Raw genomic sequence first — 12,482 nt, 5'->3', positions numbered from 1 at the left:
GCTTCCGCAGCAGCGCCATATGCCCCCAGTGTCACGGAGGGGTGTACAGGGGTTTCCTCCTGGACCAGGGAGCAACACGCGTGGTCCTATTCACATTTATATCACAGTGTTTAGTGCTTGTGTATCTTCCCTCTCTTCTCATCCTCACCTCCATCTTTACTCAGATTCCTGTGAGGAAGTCTTGTCTGAAACCCTCCACAATGTCCAGGCTGCATGTTTAGATACGTTACCATTTGTGCCAGAGCAGGTTTAGTGTCCTACATGACTAATGGAGCTAAACAAGCTCTTCAGTTCCTTGGATCGTTTTCATAAATATCTGATCAAAACTGTAGCTCGTTATTCACAATTTACCCAAGACTATAATCTCTCTCCATCTCTCCATCTCTCTTTGTCCTCCACTCTTTCCTTCTCAACTTTTTTCTCTCTCACTATTTATGTCACAACTCTTACCATTATTCCATTCAACATTCTCTTAATTTCTATGTCTTATGCTCATGCTCTCTCTCTCTCTCTCTCTCTCTCTCTCTCTCTCTCTCTCTCTCTCTCTCTCTCTCTCTCTCTCTCTCTCTCTCTTGCTTTCTCTCTCTTCCTCTCTCTCTAACAGTGGTTTTCCCACATTTTCCATTTCTACGTCTTGGTCTCACACCTCTCTCCTCCTCTTCCTCTCTCCTGCTCTTTCTGTCTCATACCTCTTTGCTTTCCTCAAGATCATATTTCTATTTTCTCTGCCCTTTTGTCCTTTTCTCTCCATTTCTGCTCACTCTTTTCTCACTTTCTCACATTTTCTCACTCTCTCACATTCTCACTTTACATCCTTCCTCTCTACCGCTTTTCCTTTTTTCTTTCTCCACATTACCCTGTTTCTTGTTCTTATGGTCTCTTTCTAGTGTCACGTATCTGGCTTCTCTCCTGTCACCCTTTTCACCTTTCTTCTCTCTCTCCCAGCAGCTACATGAGCCGTGCTTCTCTAGCGCCAAAACAGAAAAGTAAAAAAATCTGATCGAAGGAAAATATGTTTGTTTTGTTTTTTTCTCTGAGCATATAGACGAGCGACATCATGATTCACTTTATTACTGACTATTGACACTTTTTCATCAGGGAGCCCGAGAAAAAAGGGCACTGGGGAAATGTCGGGAATAATGCCGAGCACCTGTCTTGTCACTTATCTAATAGCATCAGTGTGAGGAAATGCATGCGTTGCCATTTGATGCTCCAGAGTTTGATTATGTGTCCGGCACACACACACACACACACACACACACACACACACACACACACACACACACACACACACACACACACACACACACACACACACACACACACACAGCCATCTGGCTAGCTGGTTTGTCTGTGTGTGAACACTGTGATTCGTGGCTGAAGTGCTCCGCATTCTCGCGCTGGTGTGATTGACAGCTCGGCCTCGGGGCTCTGTGTCTGTCACTGCTGTTTGTCAGAGATGCTCCACTGGGACTCGAATATCGTCCAATAATTACCACCCTGCTCCATCCCTCCATCCCGCCCACGCATTCTCCCAGGCTGCTGGAGCTTTGTGTGATGTTATGCAGGCTTTACGAAAGAGAGGAGCTTCATTTTGACACTAATTGGGTAGTTTTTCTAACACAATGTGCCATTAGTGCGGCTTTGGGATGAGGATGAACCTTTTACAGTGATGCATTAAGCAGCGGTGTAAACACAGGAAATGTGCCACTTAATGTTTTTTATTCTCAGCTTCTCTCTCTCTCTCCCTCTCTCTCTCCCTCTCTCTCTCTCTGTCTTATCTACCTCCTTTTTAATCAATCTCTTAGCTTTTTCAACCTCTAACTCCTTTTCTCTGTCACACTCTGTCTCTGCCTTTCTTCTCCTCCCTCTCTGTCTCAACTACTAACTTACTACCCTTTCTTTCTTTCTTTCTTTCTTTCTTTCTTTCTTTCTTTCTTTCTTTCTTTCTTTCTTTCTTTCTTTCTTTCTTTCTCTCTCTCTCTCTCTCTCTCTCTCTCTCTCTCTCTCTCTCTCTCTCTCTCTCTTTCAGCACATCTCACCTTTTTCCATTTTTCCTCCCCTTTTCTGTTTTGTCTGTTATCTCTTCCTCTCTCCTTCTTCTGCTCTGTATCTCTCTATCTCTGTTTCAGTCATCTCCATTTTCCCGTCTTATCAGTGTGAGATTTTTGCTTTTCTCTCTATCTTTGCCTCTGCTTCTTTCTGTCTCACAGCTCTTTCCGTCTTTTCACTTGGTGAAGATTTAATGCAGGTTAATATAACAAAGTTCATGATTAAGTAACTGATTATACACCACCTCCCCATTCCCCTCTTTCTTTATCTCTGTTTACTTTCTATTAGTCCTGCGTGATGATTTCCGGCAGAACCCTCAGGATGTGGTGATAGCAGTTGGAGAATCGGCTACGTTGGAGTGTCAGGCTCCCCGGGGTCACCCGGAACCCACCACTTTCTGGAGGAAGGATAAAGCTCGACTCGATTTGAAAGACGACAGGATTACTGTGAGTGCAGGATCACGCCTTAGCTCACTGCGTCATCACAGCTCATATCATATTTAATAATCAGATCATGATCACCATTATTATTTATTATTATAATTAATCTCATTTATTAAAAAAACAGTAAACTGACTTTTCTGGTGTTTATTATAAACCATTATATTCCTTCATTTTTAAATATTTAAGAGTACAGACCTAATATACGTTACTTGAGTTTTAGTGTTTTTAGTGTAAAATATATTATACTTTACTTACTTAAAACGTTAATCAGTATGTAAGTAAGCAAGTAAATAAGTATTAAGAAATTTAAAAAGCATGTAAGAAATAGTAAGAAATTAAATAAGTATGTTAATAAGTGAGCATGTAGATAAATAAATGAGTAAGGAAGAAGGCAATTAATTAAAAATATGAGTATAAATAACTAAGTAAATAAGTGTGTAAGTAAATAAGTAAGTAAATAAGTAAGTAAGTAAGTAAGTAAGTAAGTAAGTAAGTAAGTAAGTAAGTAAGTAAGTAAGAAAGTTAGAAATTAAATAAGTAAGTAAGTAAGTAAGAAATTAAGTAAGTAAGTAAGTAAGTAAGAAATTAAATAAGTAAGTAAATACCTAAGTAAGTAAGTAAGTAAGTAAGTAAGTAAGTAAGTAAGTAAGTAAGTAAGTAAGGAAGTAAGGAAGTTAGAAATTAAATAAATAAGTAAGTAAGTAAGCAAGTAAGTAAGTAAGTAAGTAAGTAAGTAAGTAAGTAAGTAAGTAAGTAAGTAAGTAAGTAAGTAAGTAAGAAATTAAATAAGTAAGTAAATACCTAAGTAAGTAAATACCTAAGTAAGTAAGTAAGAAATTAAATAAGTAAGTAAGTAAGAAATTAAGTAAGTAAGTAAGTAAGTAGGTAAGTAAGTAAGTAAGAAATTAAGTAAGTAAGTAAGTAAGCAAGTAAGAAAGTAAGTAAGTAAGAAAGTAAGTAAGAAATTTAATAAGTAAGTAAGTAAGTAAGAAACTAAATAAGTAAAAGAATAATTAAATTAGTAAGTAAGTAAGAAATTAAATAAGTAAGTAAGTAAGAAATTAAGTAAGTAAGTAAGTAAGTAGGTAAGTAAGTAAGTAAGAAATTAAGTAAGTAAGTAAGTAAGCAAGTAAGAAAGTAAGTAAGTAAGTAAGAAAGTAAGTAAGAAATTTAATAAGTAAGTAAGTAAGTAAGAAACTAAATAAGTAAAAGAATAATTAAATTAGTAAGTAAGAAAGAAAGTTAGAAATTAAATAAGTAAGTAAGTAAGTAAGTAAGTAAGTAAGTAAGTAAGAAAGAAATTAAATAAGTAAGTAAATACCTAAGTAAGTAAGAAATTAAATAAGTAAGTAAGTAAGAAATGGAATAAGTAAGTAAGTAAGAAAGAAAGTTAGAAATTAAATAAGTAAGTAAGTAAGTAAGAAATTAAATAAGTAAATAAATATCTAAGTAAGTAAGTAAGAAATTAAATAAGTAAGTAAGTAAGTAAGTAAAAAATAATTACATTTGTAAGTAGGTAATTAAGTAAGAAATTAAGTAAGTATGTAAGTAAGTAAGTAAGTTAGTAAGTAAGTAAGTAAGTAATTAAGTAAGAAATTAAATAAGTAAGTAAATACCTAAGTAAGTAAGTAAGTAAGTAAGTAAGTACGAAATTAAATAAGTAAGTAAGTACGTAAGTACGAAATTAAATAAGTAAGTAAGTAAGTAATTAAGTAAGTAAGAAATTAAATAAGTAAGTAAGTAAGTAAGTAAGTAAGAAATTAAATAAGTAAGTAAGTAAGAAATTGAATAAGTAAGTAAGTAAGAAATTGAATAAGTAAGTAAGTAAGAAATTGAATAAGTAAGTAAGTAAGTAAGTAAGAAATTAAATAAGTAAGTAAGTAAGTAAGTAAGAAATTAAATAAGTAAATAAATAATTAAATTAGTAAGTAGGTAATTAAGTAAGAAATTAAATAAGTAAGTAAGTAAGTAAGACATTAAATAAGAAAGTAAGTAAGTAAGTAAGTAAGAAATTAAATAAGTAAGTAAATACATAAGTAAGTAAGTAAGTATTTAAATTAGTAAACAAGAAATTAAATAAGTACGTAAGTAAAAAAAAAAAAGTAAGTAAATAAGGTAGTGTGAAAGTAACAAAGTTCTGATTGGCTTTCTCTCTCTGATGTACAGTAGTGCTGCCTCTCACTTCTACTAGGAATCTAAAACAGTTGTGTAACAATATTTCAATCATTTCATTTTAGCAAATCTAAACACTGATTGAAATAGGTTTTTTATGCAGCTTAGTTTTTTATGTAACACTTAGGTTGTATTTTAAATTCTTTGAGGCTGATAACAAAAACATTGAATTCTTGGGAGATTTATACCTTAATAAATCCCACTTTTGGCACATAACCTGAGCTGTCGGATCTATCGTTCAGATTCGAGGGGGGAAGTTGACCATCTCCAACACCAGAAAGAGTGATGGGGGGATGTATGTGTGTGTGGCTGCCAACATGGTGGGGGAGAGGGAGAGCGAGATGGCTCAACTCTCTGTGTTTGGTAAGCGACCTCTTTGGTTATATAGAAAAGTTTGTAAATATATTATTGTCCTAGATTATTGTCAATCATTTTTGGATGTTTATATTTGTTTCTGTGTGTGCCTATGTGTGTGTGTGTGTGTGTAGAGCGGCCCACATTTGTGCGCAGGCCCGTGAACCAGGTGGCTTTAGTGGACGAGAGCGTAGAATTCAGATGCCAGGTGCAGGGAGATCCCCCTCCGTCACTGCGCTGGAGGAAGGACGAGGCCGAGATTCCCCGCACCAGGTCAGGGAATACCTAACTCAACCTCCTGTCTTTCACACTCATCTACACCGTGGCGCTTTTAATTCCCCATCCCAAACACCCATGGTGTAGGACTGTTGTGCGACTTGGTGACATATCCAGATTAAGATGCTAAGCTTAAGATCAGAATGCAAATCAGTGCTCAGTGCTGTGGTGGTGTTACACTGTGCATCTTAAAAGGCTGGTGTCTTTTTACAGTACTGTATTGGCAGCAGCACAAAGCGAGAGATGAATACATATCAGGATTACTGAAAGAAATGTCAGCCTTGTAACCTCTGAGTTCACATCTAGTGTTGTGTGATAGAGTTTAGAGCTGTCACGTTCCTTAAAAAGTGCACTGGAGTCCTAACCACTTAAATAGACTTACTATTCTAATGTATTCAAATATTAATGAAGCTATCATTTTATACCACCATATACATTAACAGAAGTGTTAAGTGGTGTTGCTTTAAACATGGAGACAGCAGCATTTATAATATATATAATATTCACTTTTTTAACTTGGTACTTTTTTCAGAAGTGATACTGAACTCATTGAGATTTATGCATTAATCTTATTTACAAACATATTAGATACTATTCAGACAGGATAAGACTTCCAAACATACACTATCTGTCCTGGCCAATTTTTTAGCAACGCCTATGCTCATTAATACATTTATTCAAGTAGCCAATCAGCAGTCAGCAATGACACACACAGGCTGCTCAGGTACTTGCTCAGTCTCTTGTCATCTCAAGACTGAACTACTGCAAATCATTACTAGCAGGTCAACCTATAAACGATCCAAAATGCAGCTGCACGACTTGTTTTTCAAGCTGCCTAAGTTCTCACATACCACCCCACTGCTGCGTTCCCTCCACTGGCTTCCAGTAGCTGAACACATCAGATTCAAAACACTGATGCTTGCCTACAAAGCCATAAATGGACCAGCTCCTTCTTACCTCTAAGCTCTTATCACTCCTCACACTGCAGCTCCCTCAGAGCTACCAGCGCTGCTCGACTGGTCCCACCATCTCTCAGGGTAAGAGGTAAGTATACATCAAGACTCTTTTCTGTTCTGGCACCGAGGTGGTGGAATGAACTTCCCTTAGATATCTGAACATCTGAATCACTGGCTGTCTTTATTTGATGACTGAAGACCTTCTTCTTCCTGAAACTCTTAAACTAGCTCTTATTTTCCCAGTTTGTTTTATGTGTAGATAAAAATAGTTTTAGGCTGATGGTACTCTAAGTCTGTAACCTTAAGAGACTTCAAAGCACTTTACATTGCTCTGGATAAGAGATTCTGCCAAATGCCATAAATGTAAATTTAAATGTAAATGTAAGCAATCCAGAGCATACAAGTCAGGTTCTGGTAGATTGTGTGTGTGTGTGTGTGTGTGTGTGTGTGTGTGTGTGTGTGTGTGTGTGTGTGTGTGTGTGTGTGTGAGCGTGTGTGTGCGAGCATGTGAGAGTGTGTGTGGTGTGTGTGTGAGCGTGTGGGTGCGAGCGTGTGCAAGTGTGTGTGTGTGTGCGTGTGTGTACGAGTGTCCGTGTGTGTGTGTGTGTGTGTGTGTGTGTGTGTGTGTGTGTGTGTGTGTGCGAGTGCATGTATGTGCGAGTGTGTGTGGGGGTGTGGAGTGTGGGGTGTGTGTGTTTATGTGTGTGTGCGGGGGTGTTTGTCGGGTGTGGGTGTGTGCGTGTATGCGAGTATGTGTGTGTGTGTGTCTGCGCACGAGTGTGTGTGTGTGTGTGTGTGTGCGTGTGCGAGAGTGTGTGTGTGTGTGTGTGTGTGTGCGCGTGCGTGTGTGTGTGTGTGTGTGTGTGCGTGTGTGTGTGTGTGTGTGTGCGTGTGCGAGTGTGTGTGTGTGTGCGCGTGCGAGTGTGTGTGTGTGTGCGTGTGTGTGTGTGTGTGCGTGTGCGAGTGTGTGTGTGTGCGTGCGAGAGTGTGTGTGTGTGCGCGCGCATGTGTGTGTGTGTGTGTGTGTGTGTGCGCGTGCGTGTGTGTGTGTGTGTGTGTGTGTGTGTGTGTGTGCGCGCGCTTGCGAGTGTGTGTGTGTGTGTGTGCAAGTGTGTGTGTGTGTGCATACATACCCTGATAACAATTTCTATGAGATATCTCAGTACCTTGTGCTCTGCTGTGTGCTGTGTGTTTTTCTGGAGAAGACTGTGAATAAGGACACTATTAAAAGCATCAGAATATAAAAAAGAAATTACATAAATCCAAAAAGAAATATAAGCAGGCAGAAGTGTTCAGTGCTTTGTCTCTTGTCGTCTTGTGTTTTCCTTCCTACCAGCTTTGTTCCAGCATTTCAACCCCCACACACTGTTCAATACTCTCCACAGAACAAAAGCTGCAGCTAGATGAACGATGGAGGACATCTCCTGAATATGTGTCCACCGCTCGCAGCGGTATCCTTTCCGAACGCCGCACAGCAGTCGACTAGAACTGTTCTTTGTACGAATTCATAATTGCCTAGTGCTTCTCGGTGCCTGTGCAGTAAATTGGCACAACGTTACAGTGTTTGCTGCACATTCAGCTCATCAATCTGGACTCCGACCTCCGATTTCCATCTCATTACATTACATTAACGAAGAAAGACGGCCGTCCTGCGCAGCAGAATGAAATCAACCCGTATTCCATTAACCCTCCATCAGGATGTTTTACAGCCTGCCAAATCATGGAGAAAAATCTTCTTTGTAAGCTTCAATAGTAGAGTATTTAATGCTGGATTTGATTGAAACACAGTGTGGTTACTGCTAAGGGCCTGAGATGTGGAGCTACAATGAAATAGGCTTCTCTATTTAAACTGTAACATAGAATTATACTGGAATTGAGTATTAAGTATACTTGTACACAATATATTGTTTTTTAAAATCATTTCTACGATTTTTTTAATTGTCTTTATTCGTTTTGATTGAGCTGATTGGCATCTCTAAATGATCTGTAGTGTGTGAGTGTGTTTGATTGTGGCATACATATGCCCTGAGTCACCTGCAATACACTCCAGAATCCACTCAGCACTATGTAGGATAAATACTACAGAACATTCTTCTTTTTTTCCTTTTCTTGATCTTCATCTTCTTCTACTTCATCATCTTCTTCTTCTTCTTCTACTTCTTCTTCTTTTTCTTTTTCTTTCTATTGAACATTAGTTTTTTACTTATTAATTATTTTAAACATACTTTACTGCACTTTATGTTACTGCATACAACTTATTATACAACAAATAAAAAGTTTGGGGGGGTGATTGTGTGTGTGTGTGTGTGTGTGTGTGTGTGTGTGTGTCTGTGGGGTGTGTGTGTGTGTGTTTGTGTGTTTCTGTGAGTCTGTGGGTGTGTGTGGGGTTTGTGTGTGTGTGTTTGTGTGGTGTGTGGGGTGCGTGTGTGTGTGTGTGTGTGTGTGTTTGTGTGGTGTGTGGGGTGCGTGTGTGTGTGTGTTTGTGTGTTTCTGTGAGTGTGTGTGTGGTGTGTGTGTGTGTGTTTGTGTGGTGTGTGGGGTGCATGTGTGTGTGTGTGTGTGTGTGTTTGTGTTGTGTGTGTGTGTGTGTGTAGTGCAGTGATGTGGCAGCTGCTGGAGGTGTGAGAGTGGTGTGAAGTGCTGAGTCGTGTATGAGGTAGTCTCCTGTGTGGACCGTGGCCCCTTTATTTCTCCATCCACTAAGTAACAGCCTAGTCAAAGACAGCTTGCTCCTCTCTGCTCTCTCCTCCACTTCTTTAGCCACAGTTCGTCTCCAGGGAGACACCTATATAGGTCGGATGCGTGACGTTACTTCAATCTCTGCTAGACTCATGCCAATTGGAAACCATTATCAGGATACTCCCACAGTGTGCATCAAATGTCTCAGGCTTTTCTAAACACACCACATGGTGCACTCACTACTGAGGATCTTGTTAATTTGCTCATCTCTTCTTTATGTAGACAGATAGATTTAAAAGACTCACAGTGTTACAACCTTTATCACTTTTGTGACATTTTGATCTAACCACTTTTTCCTGGTCAGGGGGAGGTGCAGATTTTTTCATTAACACTGGACATGAGGTGAAAATGTACATGTCGGATAGGATGGCAGTCCGTTACAGGGCAACTTGAACATTCATTTACAGCCAAAGCCATTTAGAATTTAATAGTCCAACATGTTTTTAAAACTTCTCACAAATACGATCAATGTAAAGTAGATGATGTCTCTCGTCAGCTCTAAAATCAGTGTGACACTCCTGCACTGGTTTCTCGTGCTGTATTTTAGCTTGATGTGTTACAGGAAATGGTGAAAGAGTTCCTCTTGTTAATTGGACTCACTGAGTACAGTATTGGTCATGCTTTGATATGCACTTTATGGATGTTCATTAATAAAACTTGCAGAAATACATTTAAAGACTTGCCCTAGATACATTGAACCCCTAGGAGAAGATCTTCTTTTCTCTGGATGAGTGCGCACACACACACACACACACACACACACACACACACACACACACACACACACACACACACACACACACACACACACACGATACACACACGTACACAGACACATACCAAACACAGTGGGTTACTCTTCATAAATATTGAAATAGCAGAACAGTGAGGGTTCCGGCTGAAAGCACCTTTCATTTCACCGTGGCTTTGATGCTTGCATAATTGACACCCTTTTTCTCCACTTTACCAAATCATCTTCAGTATGGACTCTCTCAAGGGCTGCAAAAAAGGCCTTTTGTTCCCCCCAAAAGTGCTTCACCAACCCATTATTCTTTGTTTACTTTTTTCTAAAACTGTCTCTTGCTAATCGCTGTTTTTCCTCTCCACACTGAGCTCCCGCTGCGCTTTAACATGAGAGCGGTTAACTTTAAGCACGTAAATGCGTTTGATGGCTGCTTGCATTGTTCCGCACAGGTACGAGATGAAATACGAAAAGGACGACTTTGTCTTGAGGATAAAGAAAGTGTCTTCTGGGGACCAGGGAAGCTTCACGTGTATTGCAGAGAACAGAGTGGGCAAAGTGGAAGCATCTTCTACGCTCACAGTCAGGGGTGAGTTGCCTTCATACTGTTTTTATACAGTAGCTGTGTGGCAGTAATTAAATTGTCTATTACATACAGTGTTGACCTGTATTTTTATGATCCATTGGTAGTAAGAATTTCATTCATTCATTCATTCATTCATTCATTCATTCATTCATTCATCAGTAAGTGCTTTATCCTGGTCAGGGTCACTGTAGATACAAACTCTATCCCAGGAATGCTGGGCATGGGAACAGAACCTGGATCAGAGGGCACTGTGTTCACACACTCAATTACACTTAGTGGTACTTTGCTGATCCACAAAGTGGCATGTTTTTGAAAGTATGTGGAAACCAGGAGAACCTTTTTTGTCATCCTAATGTAATTTTTAATATTGAGACATTTTTAATCATGCCATGTGATATTCAAATTCTAACTCACTAATAAAATATTATTATTATTATTATTATTATTATTATTATTATTATTATTATTATTATTATTATTATCTACTAATCAAATATTACATCATATTACCATCTCTCAACACCCACAATTATTACAGTTGCAAGACCTAGATGTCATTTTTCCGAATCACTTACATTCGGTGAATGTACTCTATGTTCATTCTAAAGCATTTTATCCACAAAAAAAAAGAAAGAAAGAAAACCTCAAGCAACTCAGTGGATGTTAATAAATTTGAATCAGACAGTTGATGCATCATTACGCATTGAAGATCCTATAATTAACAGAATCAATATAATGTCTTACAAAACTAATTAAATATCAGGCTTGCTGAATTTATTGCCATTATAGTGACGAGATGAGGAGAAGGCAATAAGTGCAGTCCTGGAGTGCTCACACATTACTGAAGACAAGAGTGCACCAGGAGACAGAAAACACATTTGTTGTAATTTATGTCAACCAGCTAATTATTTTTGTTGATGAGATGTCATTATTAAATTCAGGGTTAGACAGATTTTTTTAAAGAATTTCCTGGAGTTGTTTTCATTGCATCTTGCAGGAACAAGTTCTTAACACTTCTCACTCTCATGAGTTCATGCATATGTACAGAATGTGTCCTGTTAGCTTCGCTATAGGAAGTAAATAATGAATAATATGCTTTAAGTGGATTAAGTAAATATTATTACCAGAAATACAAAAAAAGAGGAGTATGCATTTATTTATAGAGCATCATATAGCCCACTCAGAACACATGCTGTTCACAGGGCAGACTATAATTTATTTGTGGTCGTAATTTACTGTTATGAAATGGAAAGGTCCCAAAAAAGTGCAAACATTATGGCATGCTGAGTAAAGGATGCCGATTTTGTCTCACAGCAAAACTGAACTTTGTGGACTGTAACAGACCCTAAAACTAAATTAAAATTGATCAAATATAAACGACAGTTCCCTGAATTGAGAATAACAATGTTCTGTTTTAAAAGATATTAAGTTTGCTTACTTAGGACATCTAAATGATATACAATAGTTTGCTAGAAAGATGTAGCTGAGTTTAAAGAACTGTACAAGTTCAGAAGTTTAATAAATAATGAATTCTGTTAATAAATATTTTTTCCCAGCACCCCTGCCACTTAAATTATTCAGCCAGCAAATCATGTGGCAGCAACACAACACATACGATTACGCAAATACAGCTTAAAAGTCTTAGTTGAAACATCCTGTTGATTAAAGAGGTCAGAGAAGAGCAGCCAGATTGGTTGGTGTTGGCAGAAAGTCTAGAGTACCTCAAATAACCGCTCGGTACATCTGTGGTGAGCATAAAAGTATCTCAGTATACACAACACATCTAACCTTGAGGCAGGTGAGCGTCAATGACAGTACAGTAGAATACCACATTAGGTTCCATGCCTGTTAACTACTATAAGAACAGGAATCTGAAGCTCCAGTGGACATGGGTTCACCAATTAGTGACCGGCTGATTGAATAATTCCATGAACGAGCGGGTCGACAGTACCGTAGACTTTAGTATATCTGCACTGCCTACTTACTTTGACATTGGAAAAATGTTCACAAATCTGACCAGGTTAACATTATGAATGGGGTTGAGGAAAATACGTGGTTTGGCCAAAAAGCTGTTATTCTACCAACAGCAGGCTTTCTAACCCACTTTTCAGTGTAGTATTACCAAAGCCTTGCTGAGGAGGAGGCAGCACTGTTTACGGGCC

The 12,482-nt window shown here is 38.3% G+C and overlaps 1 protein-coding gene across 4 annotated transcripts in view; it reads left to right on the top strand.

Moving 5' to 3' along the window:
* The window catches only part of LOC113639381 (roundabout, axon guidance receptor, homolog 2 (Drosophila)), a 129,703-nt gene that overhangs the window by 75,050 nt on the left and 42,171 nt on the right, over nt 1-12,482 (top strand). For all 4 annotated transcript variants that reach the window (XM_047805233.1, XM_027141234.2, XM_027141236.2 and 1 more), the window contains exons 3-6: nt 2,341-2,498; nt 4,910-5,030; nt 5,156-5,294; nt 10,187-10,323. In XM_047805233.1, the coding sequence (XP_047661189.1) occupies nt 2,341-2,498; nt 4,910-5,030; nt 5,156-5,294; nt 10,187-10,323 (555 nt within the window). The remainder of the gene's footprint in view (nt 1-2,340; nt 2,499-4,909; nt 5,031-5,155; nt 5,295-10,186; nt 10,324-12,482) is intronic.

This window comes from Tachysurus fulvidraco, chromosome 20 (genome assembly GCF_022655615.1).
Source record: "Tachysurus fulvidraco isolate hzauxx_2018 chromosome 20, HZAU_PFXX_2.0, whole genome shotgun sequence".
NCBI lineage: Eukaryota > Metazoa > Chordata > Actinopteri > Siluriformes > Bagridae > Tachysurus > Tachysurus fulvidraco.
This window is presented reverse-complemented; position numbering and strand designations above follow the sequence as displayed.